We start from the raw sequence: 17,255 nt of genomic DNA on the forward strand, positions 1-17,255 counted from the left end.
AATGCCTAAAAGATGATTCATTTGATCAATTATAAGCATGTTCAAAAAAGTTATTAGTTATCATTTATCAAAAGCCAATACACGTATATAAGCCAAATCAAATAATTATCACATCAACACTTTCTAAGCAAACTACTTTAATTAATAATGTCTAATTGAAACCACAAGTCACAATTACGAAAAGAAATAAAAATCCCATAGGTTAAAAGTATCAAGTACAATACAAGTGTTACATTCCTCAACATTAGAAACAAAGAAAACATGAAAAAATAATTAAAAACTAAAATAGTAAAAAAATACATTGTAGCTTACGCTATGTAGCTGTAGCGTACGGTACAGGGGATTTGCGCTATTTTGGACGCTACGTAGCACTACGGCCAGGCTACGCTACGAGCGCTATTTGAAACAATGATTTAAATATCTAATTCACACCGCCCTATACAAGCAACCAAATGCTTGGCCATTCATAAATCTCATCACATATCAAGAACAATCTTTGTGGCTCTTAGAACTTCTTCGATTCACAAGAACGCTCTTTGTATTTTATACGGTGACATGATGAGCAGGTGTTGGTTGGTGTGCATTATGTTTCCATGGCTATTATCTTCCTCAATGGTAGTGCATAAAGATAGATGAATGTTTATACGCATCATTTTTTTTAATGAACAATTTCTGAACGCATCATGACTGCCAGCACATAAAGATAGCTATCATAGCTTTCAACACAGAAACTTTATATCTTTGACCATGCATAGATACAAGGACATGCTTGCATGTGTCATAGATAAATGAATCCTTGTACACATCATCATTGCATGCAATTACAGATAGGTATCGTTGTTTTCAACACACATACTGACATCTTTGTCCATGCATAGGATGCACTAATTCACAAACCTCATGCTTCGTAAAGTGAGCTGCTTCCCATGTCTATTGCAGTGAAATTCATCAAAACGTACTTTCATGGACCTTTTGATGAAAATCAAAATGAAACATCCATGTTTACCAGGTAATCCAGTGACATACTACAATAAGGAACATAGCAAGGTTCAAGCGTTGCCATCATTCTAGAAATCAGTTTTTCAAAAAACCACTACGCATTAACTGTAACAGTCAATATATCAGTGATACTAGTACATGTTCGTCAATATTTTGAACCATGCATATAACACACCAAGAATGGCATCAACTGATGAACTATAAGATCTTCGACTTGATAACAATATTTATAGTATCCTCACTGAGGATTCCTCAGGTCCCTTAGTTCGAACAAGTGGGCACATATTTTGGTGATCCCAAGGTTGCCTAGATTGCAGGTCACTCCATACATGGTATCGGTACGGGTATGCAGTTGGTTACTTCAATATGTAGAAAGCTAGGGGTAGAATCATGTGGATTGTTCTAGTGTATACCCAAAATATATGCGATGTAATAATATAAACAAATAGATATTGTAATTTTATATTAATGATGAATTTTGTTATGATAGATCCCACATGCAAGGCATTATATTATACAAATATTAATGCATAAATTGAAGTATAAAACTCTACATTCTAAATGTAAATTTACATTACAAATTAATTATGGAATTTTATTTATTTATTTATTTATTTTTGAGAAGATAATATAATTAGGCTCTCCAAAAACAATATAGAGCAAAGAGCGAGACAAGATGCACGGTTGACCCTCTCATCACTCTGCTATGCTCACTACAACTAAGAAAATGAGCAGGAAAAAAAAAAGAAGCTCAAAAACCCAACTGGATGGAACAATAATTTCGGGTCAGTAAATGTGCTGATAGGGATTGCAAATGACCCATAATCCAGATGCACAATTTTGAATGGAAATTATAGGGTGTCATTGACTGATCCACACTATTGATCTGCAGGCCTGCAGTGGATGGTGAACCCCCCACATGCAGATAAAGCACCAACAGATGGCACTGAGGAATTATATGATCTTCAACTATAGAAGGATATGTATAGTTTCCTCAGGTCCCTTGTTTGTTCCACTGGGACCCATGGTTTCATGATCCATACCATTCATCTCAGAGGCCCCGGTGTTTCAGCGATCGCAACAAGGCAGTCAAGAAAAGAAAGACAGAAAAACATTCCTTATTCAACTGAAAAAGCACCAAAGATTTGACAACAGCTGACCTGGGAGACTACGGGGAATAATCAATCCATGGTAATGATCATCAGAGCATCAACCTAGATCATTGAACCAGAGGCCCACTTTTCTTTTCTTTTTGAAAATAACATCAATATTATAAAAACTCGCAAGAAGCAAGCAAAGAATACAAAGAACAACAACTGAAAACGAACTTTACAAATGAAACACTGACCGGAGATGGACAATGTTTGTCAACTTTACATATGGAGCCTATCCCAAAATGCAAAGAGTAATCTTATGAACAAACTCCTCAACCAAAACATCCCTATTATGAAAACAACGATCATTTCGAGCCCCCCAAATTACCCAAAAAAATAGCCATGATTAATAGATGCCATGTTGCCCCCCAATGCCAAGCCCATAAAAGATCAAAGACAATACTCGACATCACCCATTCAGTACAAAGTACGATGAAGTACTCCCAAATTCATCTAAAGATGAATAAACCTGAGGATACAGTCCATATCTCAGGTCGATTTTTATTTTTTTCGTTTCTTTTCTTTTATTTTCTTCTTCTTCTTCTTTTTAACATTATCTCAGATTGAGGTTGAGTGCCATATAGATATAGTTCTTCAGTATCAACCAACCAAGATACTAAACAATAAAAATTATAAATAAATAAAATAAAATAAAACTCAGGGGAGTGGATCACATTACTACCTTGTCCTTTTTGTAATAATGTGAGCGCTTTGGACCTACATGCAGAAAAGTTTCCAGCTGAGTGGGATTCTGGGAGTTTATCATCACTTCCCTTCAATGCAATAGCTCGATCTGAAGCTTTATTATACCCTTTCGGAATGCAAGGATTTACAACGCCCCCAATAGAATCCGATGCTGCATATATTGCAAAGAGACTTAACAATTATTAGAATATCATTACCTAACGATGCATTTGGCTGCAGCAGATATCATGAAATTGACATTTGGTGCAACCAAAAACACCCTAAAAAACATTCTTGGCATAATAGACCTTGGGATTCAAAAATGCAAAATTAAATTATTATTATTATTATTATTATTTTAAAGAAGAAGAAGGAAAGAAACAGACATAAAAACCACTGTGAAAAGTAGATCATTAACCACTGAAATCTTGCATCTAGCACCATGCATGTCAGATAAAATTTCAACAATTTTGAAAATTAAAATACACCATGCGCCCACCAGGAAAGATTCTATTGAACAAAATAGACTCTCTGTAAGTTTGTTAGTTCACAGTGCCTTTGAAAACTAGCTTCACAACAAAAGGTAAATTGCATGAAATTTTAAGCAGTAAATGGACATGTACTAAAATTTTACATCTTACTGGAAGGTCATGTTCCAGCCTGATCTCAGCCAGTAAGCATAACAACTTGAACAATTTGAATGCAGCGAATAAATGGAACAGTTAACAACTAACAATAGGATAAGCACGACATTGAGACACAAAACATCACACCTCTTATCAGCATAGCATCACACAATCCTTTTTTTTTACCACCAATCAAAAGATTTTGAGAAATCACTTCAAATTTTAGAAAATTTCTAACCATTAAAAAGTATCACCTCCTCTTTTCCTTCCAAATATTCATATTCACAAGCAGTGTTCAAGTTGTCAGTATCGCTACAAGTTTCGCTGGCCAGAGATAAAGATATAATATCGTTATCGCCGATAATATCGCCGATAACCGGAAATGCAAGAAAAAATGGGGAAACATAGAGAAAATGATGGAATTTTTCAGTGAAACTTTAGGACATACATGAATACACATATTTACATATTCAAGAATAAAAAAATTGCAAAAAAAATACATTACATAATAAGTTTTCATTTAAGGGGACAAAAAAAGCATGCAATGCCATAAAAAATCACTTTAATAACAACTAAAATGGGTTTATATATTACCAATGAAGTTGACATACAGTAATTAAGACATGTAAAAGTGAATGAACTCAAAGATGCCAAATCAAGGATGGATTGGATTATCCAATCAATGTGGTTTTTTGCATGATAGAGATGTACGTCACAAATCCACTCCTACCATCTGTTTTGAAAGGCCACAATAAGATAATGTTCTAAAAGTTAGCCAGATCCAAAAATCTGGTGGTGGGCCATACCACTGTTTTTAATGGTGGGCATTTAATCACCACTGTTTCCCTTAGTGTGGTCCACCTGAGATGCAAATCTGTCTCATTTTGGACTCATGCCTTAAAATTATCTATCAAAATAAATGGACGACATTGATAAAATATTTATCATTATGATGGCCCCACAGAGCATATTCAAATGTTTGGTGGACGACCTTTACATAAGAAACGGTGGTGATAGACCATTAAAACTTTCTCATGGATTACAGAAGTTTTGGACCAACCTAACATTTGTTCTTTTCTATATAAAGGTTTACGAGACCTTACTAAAGGGTTGGATGACAAATAAACATTACAAAAACATAAAAACATTAATGTAGGCTCAGAGAAGTTTTTAATGGTGGAGGTTCAACCACCACTCTTTCTTAAAATATGGCCCAGCTTAGATATCGATCTGCTTCTTTTTTTGGGCTAGTGTCTTATAATAATCTGAAAAAACCTATGGACGGCACGTATAAAAAATAAATACATCAATGTGGGCCCCGTCGTGAGAGATACACCACTGTTTGTAAAGCCCCGTAATTGCACCGAAGGGAGCTTTCGTCTTGGCTGGTGTACCAAGCATCTGGGTGTATTGACGTTAGCAAGTTTTGTGGGTCCCATCATGAGGTATGTGTTATATCCAAACCATCCATTCATTTTATGAGCTCGTATTAAGGCTTAAGCTGAAAAATAAGATACATATAAAGATCAAGTGGACCACACCGGCAAAAAGCAGTGGGGGATTGAACGTATACCATTGAAACCTTTTTTGGGGTCACATAAGTTTTGGATCAATATTATATGTGTTTTTCCTCTTATTCCAGGTATTTTTGACCTTATGAAAAGATTGAATTGAAAATAAACTTTATGGTGGCCCTACAAATGTTTTAACGGTGAAAATCATTACCCACTGCTATTTCTGGTGTGGTTCATTTGACTATGATTTATTTTTTAATTCATGCTCTAAAATGATTTTGAAAAATGAATGAACGGTATGGATGTAATAAATACATCATTTTGGGGCCCATTAACTTTGATAACCTTTGAACCGTTCGTACAACTCGGAGCTCGAGGAGCTCCAGCGCTCGTCGTCGCATGACACGTACCCACGCTGGCAGTCCACTTGCTTTCCTTTACTGAAGTGACATCAACAAGTTATGTGGGCCCCACTATGATGTATGTGTTGTATCCACACCGTCCATCCATTTTGAGATATCATTTTAGGGCATGAGCCAAGGAATGAGGGAGATAAAAATCTGTAACGGACCCCACCACAGAAAGCAGTGGGGAGAGTGATTCCCACCGTTGAAACTATCCTACGGCCCACCATAATGTTTATTTGAAATCCAACCCGTTCAAAAGTTAAAAAATACCTAAAATAAGGGAAAACATAAATATCAGCTTGATCTAAACCCTGTTCCCACAGTTTTCTGTGCTGGGGCCCAATGGATCTTTGGATTTAACTCATTCTTTGGATATTGCCCTAAAATGATCTCTCCAAATGGATGGAAGGCGTGGATACAAAACATACATCATGACGGGGCCCACGGAACTTGGTGACGTCACTTCAGTAGCTAGTCTCGCTACTCAACCTGTCAGTAGCTAATCCACGCCCCTTTCTTCTCATCTTCCACGAAAAGCTTCCATCGTTTTTTCCGCCTAAAAAAAAAATTCCGAATATCTTTCCCCAAATTTCTCTCTTTTTCAAATCCCCACCCAAATCCCCTCCAACCTCGCCGAAATTGGGTTTCTTCCAAACCTATTCTTTTCATATCAAAAAAAAAAGAAGAAATTTCTTATCTCTGAAAATCCGGCGCTATCAACCGTGATTGGCCCACCAAATCCATCCGAAAGCCACTCCGGCGAGTAGATTTTGAAAAAAAAAATGGTAAGAGATTTTTTTTTTTCTATATCTGTTTTTTTTTTTTTTTTTTTAAATAATAGGGAGAGTTGTCGCTGATAATTATTTTTTTCCCGATAAAATCGAAAATATCGCCGATATTTCGTCGACATTAGGAAGAGAAACGAATTTTTGGTGTTTCGGTGTCGCCGGTCCAGCGACACCGATAATATCGGCGATATTATCGATTTTTCGTCGACAATGGAAACACTGAATACATCAATGTGGGCCCCGTCGTGAGAGACACACCACTGTTTGTAAAGCCCCGTAATTGCACCGAAGGGAGCTTTCGTCTTGGCTGGTGTACCAAGCATCTGGGTGTATTGACGTTAGCAAGTTTTGTGGGTCCCATCATGAGGTATGTGTTATATCCAAACCATCCATTCATTTTATGAGCTCGTATTAAGGCTTAAACTGAAAATTAAGATAGATATAAAGATCAAGTGGACCACACCGCAAAAAGCAGTGGGGGATTGAACGTATACCATTGAAACCTTTTTTGGGGTCACATAAGTTTTGGATCAATATTATATGTGTTTTTCCTCTTATTCCAGGTATTTTTGACCTTATGAAAAGATTGAATTGAAAATAAACTTTATGGTGGCCCTACAAATGTTTTAACGGTGAAAATCATTACCCACTGCTATTTCTGGTGTGGTTCATTTGACTATGATTTATTTTTTAATTCATGCTCTAAAATGATTTTGAAAAATGAATGAACGGTATGGATGTAATAAATACATCATTTTGGGGCCCATTAACTTTGATAACCTTTGAACCGTTCGTACAACTCGGAGCTCGAGGAGCTCCAGCGCTCATCACGACTTATTACCAGGTTGAGTAGCGAGTTGGCTACTGAAGTGACATCAACAAGTTATGTGGGCCCCACTATGATATATGTGTTGTATCCACACCGTCCATCCATTTTGAGATATCATTTTAGGGCATGAGCCAAGGAATGAGGGAGATAAAAATCTGTAACGGACCCCACCACAGAAAGCAGTGGGGAGAGTGATTCCCACCATTGAAACTATCCTACGGCCCACCATAATGTTTATTTGAAATCCAACCCGTTCAAAAGTTAAAAAATACCTAAAATAAGGGAAAACATAAATATCAGCTTGATCTAAACCTTTTTTTGGCCTTTAGAAGTCTTTAATGGTGGACGTCACTGTTCCCACAGTTTTCTGTGCTGGGGCCCAATGGATCTTTGGATTTAACTCATTCTTTGGATATTGCCCTAAAATGATCTCTCCAAATGGATGGAAGGCGTGGATACAAAACATATATCATGACGGGGCCCACGGAACTTGGTGACGTCACTTCAGTAGCTAGTCTCGCTACTCAACCTGTCAGTAGCTAATCCACGCCCCTTTCTTCTCATCTTCCACAAAAAGCTTCCATCGTTTTTTCCGCCTAAAAAGAAAATTCCGAATATCTTTCCCCAAATTTCTCTCTTTTTCAAATCCCCACCCAAATCCCCTCCAACCTCGCCGAAATTGGGTTTCTTCCAAACCTATTCTTTTCATATCAAAAAAAGAAGAAGAAATTTCTTATCTCTGAAAATCTGGCGCTATCAACCGTGATTGGCCCACCAAATCCATCCGAAAGCCACTCCGGCGAGTAGATTTTGAAAAAAAAAAATGGTAAGAGATTTTTTTTTTCTATATCTGTTTTTTTTTTTTTTTTTTTTTTAAATAATAGGGAGAGTTGTCGCTGATAATTATTTTTTTCCCGATAAAATCGAAAATATCGCCGATATTTCGTCGACATTAGGAAGAGAAACGAATTTTTGGTGTTTCGGTGTCGCCGGTCCAGCGACACCGATAATATCGGCGATATTATCGATTTTTCGTCGACAATGGAAACACTGTTCACAAGTTACATTGGAAAGACTCAAAACCCTGAAGTTCCTACAAATATGAATTATATGTATATTTTGATTTTGACAGTTAAAAGAAACCTAAGGCCATTCAAACTTGTATCTTAGGTTTGCTAGTATTTATGAAATAAAGTAATAAACACCAACTAAATAGTGATATCACTCACCTGAGAAATCAGGAAACAGCTAGAGACTACTTCCAGACACCTAAAGGACTTAAGGACAATCTCCTTTAGAAAATACTGCGAAAATATCTACTAAAATAGGGAAATAGAAAAATCACATAACTACCCAAATTTGACTCAAAACCTACTAGTGTGTTGGCAAAATTTTATGTTCAATTGAAACCCAAATAAATGGATAGACTAAAACCTTAAACCACTAATATTAAAAAATGGCAAAACAATCACTATCGAAAAATGAGAAACGCAAATTCTTGGACTTTTATATCCAAATGGGACAACACTAGTGCCACAATTCTTTGAGAAGTATTCTGTTGATGATCCTCTAGCTAGTCTGATCCACATCTTCTACAAATCCAATAGTATTCCTAGATCCCAACATGCATCATGAAGCAAACCAAATTTCACACTTTTGAATTTGATTCTTGCATAGTGATCTTTCAAACACATCGGAATCTAGTCGATAAAAAAAGGTACCATGAATTTTTAAATTTTTTTATTATCAGATGAATATCATATATTTTTCATCAAAAGAAGCTTTTCATAAAATTTAAAAAAGAAGAAGAAGAAGAAGAAGAAGCACCGGGGATTGCAGTTCCAGTTTTTCTCCGGCTGGTTGTTATGTATCTTCTATTTTATTTTAGTTTTTTTTCTTAATAAACTGTTATTTATCCATTAAAAAAAAAAAAGGCAGAGAAGGGGGAAAAGAGAGAGAGAGAGAGAGAGAGAGAGAGAGAGAGAGAGAGGCAAAACCATGAAATTGGTTAATTTGAAATATTGATGGCATCTCCAAGTGTGAGGCAACCCTTTGCCTAGCTAAATCATTAAAATGGCTGTTCCTAAGCCAGTAAAAGCACTGGCAGCTAAAGTTGACATCAGTAGTAGGTTTAATTAAATTATGAAAGAAAGTTTACAACTTTGATCCAGGGACCAAGTTCTTCTTTTCTTTTTTTTTGGTCGGTGAAATAAATTATTTGAGAGAGAAAATTACATACTAGGAAGAAAAGGAGACTTTCCCAATTTTGCAACAACTAGTCCCAAGAACACTCCACATATTTACTTAAGAGACTGATCCAATTCTTTAGAGAGAGAGAGAACCCAAAAGGATACATAGGATTTGACATTCTTTGTGAATGTGCAATTACTTTAGACAACTTTTTCACCCAAATTATGCATAAAATGAAATAATAAAAATAAAATAAAAATCTCATCCACACATTTTCAGGCATGGTCAAAGCAACAACCAACTATCAGGCTGCTGTCTTTGCTCTCAGGGAGGCTGTGAGATCTGTCCATGGCCATTTACTGCATCAACATATCTATGTGGAAGGGAGTCCATCAAAGGTTTAAGTGGGCGAGGGGGGAGGAATCGATCCATGATTTATTTTTATTTTTTTAATTTTCCCATATGCTTTTCAAGAGATTAATGCTCTGGCTTCCAGGCTAAACATTTGTTTGCCCTGGCTGCTGGGGTCATTAATCCATCTGTCTTCAAGCTATAGCCTGTTCTGGAGCTTCGAGGACTCTATTGTATTTTGGGAATTCTTTCCCCATCCTTTAATTTATAATTTTCAGTTGTCTTCTCAAAAAATGTATCTATGCATGTAGAACCATGCTAAAACACTGCTGACTGCTGAAGTTAGCTCTTTCACTGCACCTACAACTGTTGTGTACATTGAAATTGAACCCTTATTTATTTTTTTCTTGTAGCTAATCAACAGTAGAATGCCTAAGGCAGTTTGAAACCCAATGTCTTTGGGTTCTGGAACCCAGATTATTCTAACTCCTAACAGCTTCATCACCAGAAAGAAAACTAGGATTGGCAAGCAAGCAATAGCTGGACTCTGAATCTTTAATGGACTCTAGATGAGTAAATAGAACACAAAGCCATGTTGGCAACTCATATTCATAAATTAACGGGTAATGTAGCCACTAACCAAAGCAACCAAACAGAACCCCCCCAAAAAAAAAAAAAAATTTGCATTAGTTAAGCACGAGTCACAGGAAACCTAGAAAGATCAGAATCTTATTTGCAAAAATCATGGGTATGAGTGGGTTTGGGTGAAACTGCAAGAGCTTGGAAGCATCTATTTCAAAACATGAGCGGGAGCGAGAAGGGTGATTCTGATTGCAGGAGTGGGAGTGTCACTTTTGGTGAAAGGCTCCTGCAACTAAGCCCAGAAGTATAAGCCTCAACCAAGTCTCAGCCACTCCTTTCACTTTATTAGTGTGGTTACCTATGAAAAGAAAAACAATAACTGACCATTTACACAGCATGAACAGTCCATCCCGATGAACTGAAGTACAGGATAATAGATATGGTAGAATGTAGAGCAAGCATGAGTAATGCAGACCTAGATAATTCAGCACATCAGTAGTCAGAATGTTGATAATTTCCTAAGAGGCATGCGCATCACAACTTCCATAATTTAGTTGAAATAATTCTAGCATGGTTAATTTCATGTGCAGGTAATCATTGATCTGACAGCATACATGCTTGGGAACACTTTCTAACTAAGATACAGTATGTTGAAACAAAAGCTATATCTTAGAAATAAAGAACACAGTAGCACAAACTAAATTTAACCATTTCATTGAACTGATATTACAGCTTTGTATGCTAAAAATTGTACATGGATAATCAGGAATAGGTTTATAATTTATATACAAAGGTTCTCCAGATTCTCAGCCAATCAAAAGGGACAGAAGGGAATTAATATCTAAGGAGACGACATGAACAGAAACAAGAATATTTATGACTAAATGTTTGCAAGCAAGTACCTATGCATATAGGGATTACATGAGATCTCTCATCTAGGCCTGGCAATCGGCCAGATTCGGTCTGGGTTGGGGTCAGCCCAACCCATTTAATAAACAGGTCAAGAAATCTGGCCCTAATCCGACCTTCAACCCATTACCAGGTGACCCGACCCAACCCATTTAAAACTTCTAGATCTCAAACCCAACCTGTTCCAGCCCATTTAATTGCAGTCGGGTCAGGCTCAGCCAAACCGCCCAGCCTGACCCATATACTAAGCTTAATATCTTATATTAGACTTCTTCAGCCCCAGTTAGGAGTGAGTTGGTACAAGTTGAAGGCTCCTAAAGGGCAAGGAGAAGGAAGGCCCAAAAGGATGTGGCTGGAGGTAGTAAGAAAAGACTTGATGACCTATGGTCTAACTGAAGTTATGGCCCTTGATAGGGTGGAATGACACAAGAATTTATGCAGCCGTCCCCGATTAGTTGGGATAAGTCTTAGATGATGATGATATTAGCCTTCTTCATTATTCTTCAAGTTTTCATGTCTATGGAGCTCACTATTACATGCTCATAGCTCATCGGATTGGGTTTCTAATGATGAGTATATGATGCATCTCATCCACACACTCGCAGAAGAGCAATCACGCATGTATATTAGGATACTTTTGTTTCAGGTTACAAGGTGAGTCAGGTCAGGTCATTTGGCCTAGCCCATTGATTCAATATATGGGTGGGTTGGGTTGGGTAGGGTTGGCCTAAAACTGAGCCCAGCCCATTAATCTAAACAGGCTACTTTTTTTTGCCAAAGCCTGACCCGCAACCCGACATGACTTGGCCCAAACCCGGCTTACAAGCAGGTCAGGACAAGTGACCCATGGGTAGACCCCACCCATTGCCACCTCCACTCTCATCAAAAGATTGGAAAATTAAAAAATAAAAGAAAAAACTCCCTCACAATCATATCTGAATAATGCCAAGGTAAAAGGCTTACATAATAAGAGGACTCTAGAATTGTGCTTCTCATGCAATAATTCCCAAGTTGCATCCTGCACAAGATGTTAATCAGAACAGAATATAGACTTTTGGTAGCTCATTATTCCCATGGGAACAAGATCAATTAACCAAAATTGTCAATTCATAACAGTAGATGTTAGTTGATACCACAGCTTTATTAATAATTGTAACTTGTACATCCGCTCAAGCCTCCTAAAGCTTCAATCATGATATGAAAAGATCAACTCTACTAACTTTTTTCTTTGATTGATGAAACACCATTTCATTAGAAAAGAAAATTGGAACAAACAAAAAGAAAGATACAGGGAGGGAAATGCACTGAAGAGCCAAAAACAAGTGACCCTGAAAAGAAAATCCTGAAGCTTCAATCATGATCTGAAAAGATCAACTCTAAATTTCTTTCTTTGATTGACGAGGCACCATTTTAATAGAAAAGAAAATTGGAACAAACAAAAAGATGGATAGAAAGAGGGAAATGCACGGAAGAGCCAAAAATGAGTGACCCTCTCGTCGCTTCCTTTGAAACAGCCAAATTGAAAAAGGAGAATCTCAATTCAGATGAATACCGAGGATCAAACCTAGGCCTGGCAATGGAAGGGCCTGCAGTTGGCTCAGGCCTGGATTCTGGAATGGTTGGATTGTACCAATTCAAAATATTGATTTTGCCTGGCCCAAGCCCAGCCAATTGCCAGCCCTAATCAAACCACAAAAATTTCTTCACAGATGCAATGGAAAATAAAAATAAAGGATTGTGGCTTGCTATCCAATAAGCTTCTAGCCGTAATGCTAGCAATCAGAATATTCCCCCACTCTTCTTCTATGGTAGGCAAGACATGCCAAAAAAGGATGTGACACTTGCTAAATCCATATAAATAACTTTTTTTATTCTGTCATAACTATATCCGTCTCTTCCAATTTTAACCATCTATTTCACTAAGGGCGGGTTTGATTTTCCAAACCATCGGTAATTACATTGCAAATGAGTAATAATTATTTCCTTCGGTAATTCCGTCATTGTTACCAATACTTGATTTGACGCTTACTTTTTTGAGCTCTAAAACCGAGAACACTGCCAAATATATGTGGGGCCACCGTGATGTTCGTGGCTTATCCACATTGTCCATCCGTTATGCCAGCTGAATTTAGGGCTTTGACCAAAAAATGAGGCTGATACAAAGCTCAAGTAGACCACACCACATAGATTTAGGGAATCGAACATCTACCGTTAAAAATTTATTGGCACCACTGTTTCCTTTGGTGCGGGCCACTTGAGTGCTGGATCAACCTCAGTTTTTGGCTCATGCCTCAAAATGTTACACTAAAACAGATGGACGGTGCAGATACATCATATATATCATGGTCGGCCCTACAAATTTAAACCAGTCTTTTTGAACTAGTTTTCGAAACAGAAATACAAGTGCATTTTCAAACAGGGTGGAGTAATAATTACTTATTCACAAGGCATTTACATTGGATTTAGAAAATCAAACAGGCCCTAAGATATTAAAATAATGACCAGAATACCCATGAATATCACATCACAATCATATAGGCTTTATGTAAATTGGCCACAACACACTCAAATGGTTTTTGTTTTTTTTTTTTTTTTTGGCCACAACACCTCATGGTACTTTTTTCAAAAAGCTACTGCATTAATAGGTACTATTATCATTCCACTACCTTTACATTTTATTTTTTTAAACAGCCGGTTGGGTGGGTGCACAAGTAAATGGGTTGGTTGCTTGGCTGGGCTCTACCATAATGTTTATGTAAAATCCACCTTGACCACCAAGAGTGTAACCTCATGTTAGAGCAAGGGCCCAAAAATCACCCCCATCCATGATTCATGTGGTCCACATGATTGGAAACTGTGTACAGGGTAATGACCACCCTCCAAACTATTTCCCTTGGTATGGCCCACCTGAAGCACGGATGGGCCTTATTTTTAGGCCACAGGCCAAAATTTTGGTGTGGCATCTAATGGTCAGAGTGGATTTCATATAATCATCAAGGTGGGCCATATAAAAATCAAAGGTGGACATCTCTCTCACAGTTGTTTTCTTTGGTGTGGCCCACAAGTCGGCCTGATTTTTTGGCTCAAGCCTAAACTAGGATTATGAATCTAACGGTCGTAGTGGATTCCGCATACACATTACGGTGGGCCCTGCCAAAGATCAACTTCAGGCCTGGGTCTCCAACTGTACGGAGAGTATTTATTGAAAAACAGAATTGCATGTATGCCACTCTTGATTTTGACAGGGTCCATCGTAATGTTTATGCAAGATCCAATCTAACCATTAGATATTTAGTCCCATATTAAACCCATTGGCAAAAAATCAGGCTGACATGTGATTCTGGTGGGCCACACCAAAGGAAATAGTTGGGAGAGAAATGTCCACCCTTGCTTTTTACACTCCAATCATTAGATTCCACACAAAACATTAGGCCTACGTCCCAAAAATCATACCCATCCATGATTCACGTGTGCCACACTAACGGAAAAGGTTTGGAGGGTGAGTGTTGCCTTGTATGTTGTTTTCAATAATGGGGTCTACCTTAATCACAGATGGAGCTGAGTTTTGGGCCCTTAGCCTAACATGGGGTGACGAACCTAGTGGTTGGGATGGATTTCACATTAACCTTACGGTAGGGTCCACCCGAGCCACCGAGCCATTTTCCTGCACGGGAAGGTAGTGGAATGATAATTATATTGATTAATGAGGTAGCTTTTTTAAAAACCTTTCTTAAAAAGGTACCATAATGTAAATTCCATATTAATTAGGTAGCTTTTTTGTAAAATTCCCTTTTTCCCCCTTTTGAAAATTAACGTGCTCAAATGATATTGGCATCACATTATCCTCAACTAGTTCTAAAGTTAACTCGATAGGCTTCCAAATAGGAACAATTTTGTACCATTGGACATCTTTTGATACGTAGAAGGTGGCCCACAAAATAAGTGTTAAAAATCTAAGGGAAACTTGTTCTACAAGCCATCGCTACTAGTTACTCTAACAACTAAATAAATAGAACCTATGGACTTGTGGAACTACAGAATGCAATCAGAACATTGTTGTTAGAGTTGATCTAATCCAGAACCCTAATCAGGCCAATCTGCATGGTTAGATGGTCCAAGTCTTTGATCAGCCAACTTGCGTGGCCTAGAAGCATCCTTTGATTGATTGTGTCCGATCACAAATGCTTCACCTTCCTATGGAAGAGTATCAACAACTTCATTCTCATCCCTCAAACTTTAGAAAAGTCAAAACTCCTATTCTCATGAAGGTCCAAAACTTTGAAATAATAAAAACTAATTTCAAGGGTTGGCATCAAAGAGGATGCCCACTTGATAGCATAGCTAGTCTCCAACAAGGAAGAATAGCTTCAACAAGGCCATAAAGCCTGCTATATCATCTGCTTTCGGATTGTCTAAACTTGATTTTTTTTTTTTTATATGAATTTCTAAAAGTGGTATTCCAAACATTGTTACCACCATTGCGCCTTTATAAGAAGATGTGATGTATAAGAGAGACCAGGCTAGATTTCATTCTTGACCCAAATATCTTCCCAAAACCACACCTTATCACCAATTCCATATGGATTGCATATTCACAATTCCATTCTTCATGATGCACGTTGCCTCAGCAGATATGTCGATACCGTAAATTTTCATTTGTCGCGAAACCCCTTTTCTAATGGCCTCCTACACCCCTGAATCATCACTTTCTGTTGACAATCCAAAGAACCATTCCCAAACCACTTCACCATACTTACGATAACTTCTTGCCAACGAGATTTCGGCTCCATCCTTCTCCACTATCACTTTCTAAGAGAGCGTAATTTCTCAAATTGATATATTTTGGAAAATCTTTAGTGGAGTAGGTTTTGGGTAAATTACTTCGAAAGTGAGTGCATTTTATAACCCTCACAACTTTTATCTATAAAACAAAAGGGAATTCCTATGGCTTTTGAACATCCATCCGATTCATAATGTGGATTCATGGTCCTCACTTCCACCCTCCCAAAGGTAGTCAATAGTCTCTTTGGATACACCAAAATTTTAAATAAGGACATCAAGGAGGGAGGGGGAGGGGGAGGGGGATAGAGAGAGAGAGAGAGAGAGAGAGAGAGAGAGAGAGAGAGGATTCACCAGTATCAAAGCATTTAATGTACATAGACACGTACCCATGTATGAGATTTGGACTTTCATTAGTTCACATTATGTGGACAGGACATGCTCAAAAATCACACTAGTCAGGTGATCCTAACCATTAGTTGTACTCCGGAGAACTGTTGAAGATGTGGGTGGTTAGAAAAAGCCCAACCAACAATCAGAGTCCAAACAGCAGGAGTCCTTTCAATCGGCTGGCTAGGATTCGAGGTGGTTTTTGGCGTATGGCCCATCACTCGTAGGTAGAAATTGATGAATGGTCTGGCTTTATTAACATGTAACATGGAGATTGACTGCTCGATAATTAAGATATTAGCATTTAGCATTTATACTCTCTTTCAAAAGAAGAAGAAGAAGAAGAAGAAGTAACCTTCAATATTCACTATAGTTCTGTGAATTCAATAGATGAGGACTTAAATTGATATCCTATTAAGAGCTAATCAGAAGTGCCTCATCTCCTCTATTTACGGCTCAACCACTGATGTCAGAAGGGCTGATTTCTAGGAAGAATTGTCTGCCTCTAGGCTAAAATTCTCAGGCCCTAGTTATTTCGCACTTGAACATCATCAGATATGCTGAAGAAAAATCCCATGGTAGATGTCGCCTGCGATGCGCTCCTTCTCAAGCTGGATTGATGCCCAAGAACTGGTTGATCTTCCTCTTCTCGGCTCCAGATTTACGTGGACAAATGGTAGATTGAGCCACTCTTTCCAGGTTAGACAGATTTCTCATGTCTTCGGAATGGCTGGAATGGCTTCCCTCCGTTTCTCAGACCGCCCTCCCAAGAATTACTTCTGATCACTGCCCGATTATGCTATCGACTGACGATCAAAATTGGGGCTCGAAACCTTTCAGATTCGAGTCCTCCTGGTTGAATATTGATGGCTTTTTTCAATTGGTTTCTGATTGGTGGGGTGGCTTCCAAGTTACAGGCTAAGTAGCAAATTCAGAATGTTGAAGGAGAAGCTTAAGAAATGGAAGCAGGAAGTCCTCTCCTTGAGAGACTAGGAAATGGGTTCGATCTTGGCTTATCTATAGGCGATCGATGTGGGTGTTGAAGTTGGCCTC

The 17,255-nt window shown here is 37.9% G+C and overlaps 1 protein-coding gene across 2 annotated transcripts in view; it reads right to left on the minus strand.

The window, feature by feature from the left end:
• LOC131251102 (probable apyrase 6) overlaps nucleotides 1-17,255 on the minus strand; it is a 54,834-nt gene that overhangs the window by 16,717 nt on the left and 20,862 nt on the right. The window contains exons 4-5 of one of the 2 annotated variants that reach the window (XM_058251611.1): nucleotides 11,997-12,051; nucleotides 2,836-3,009 (exon numbers count right to left, since the gene is read on the minus strand). In XM_058251611.1, coding sequence (XP_058107594.1) covers nucleotides 2,836-3,009; nucleotides 11,997-12,051 — 229 coding nt within the window. The remainder of the gene's footprint in view (nucleotides 1-2,835; nucleotides 3,010-11,996; nucleotides 12,052-17,255) is intronic. The other variant, XM_058251612.1, reaches the window with a different exon arrangement.

This window comes from Magnolia sinica, chromosome 7 (assembly GCF_029962835.1).
Source record: "Magnolia sinica isolate HGM2019 chromosome 7, MsV1, whole genome shotgun sequence".
Lineage (NCBI taxonomy): Eukaryota > Viridiplantae > Streptophyta > Magnoliopsida > Magnoliales > Magnoliaceae > Magnolia > Magnolia sinica.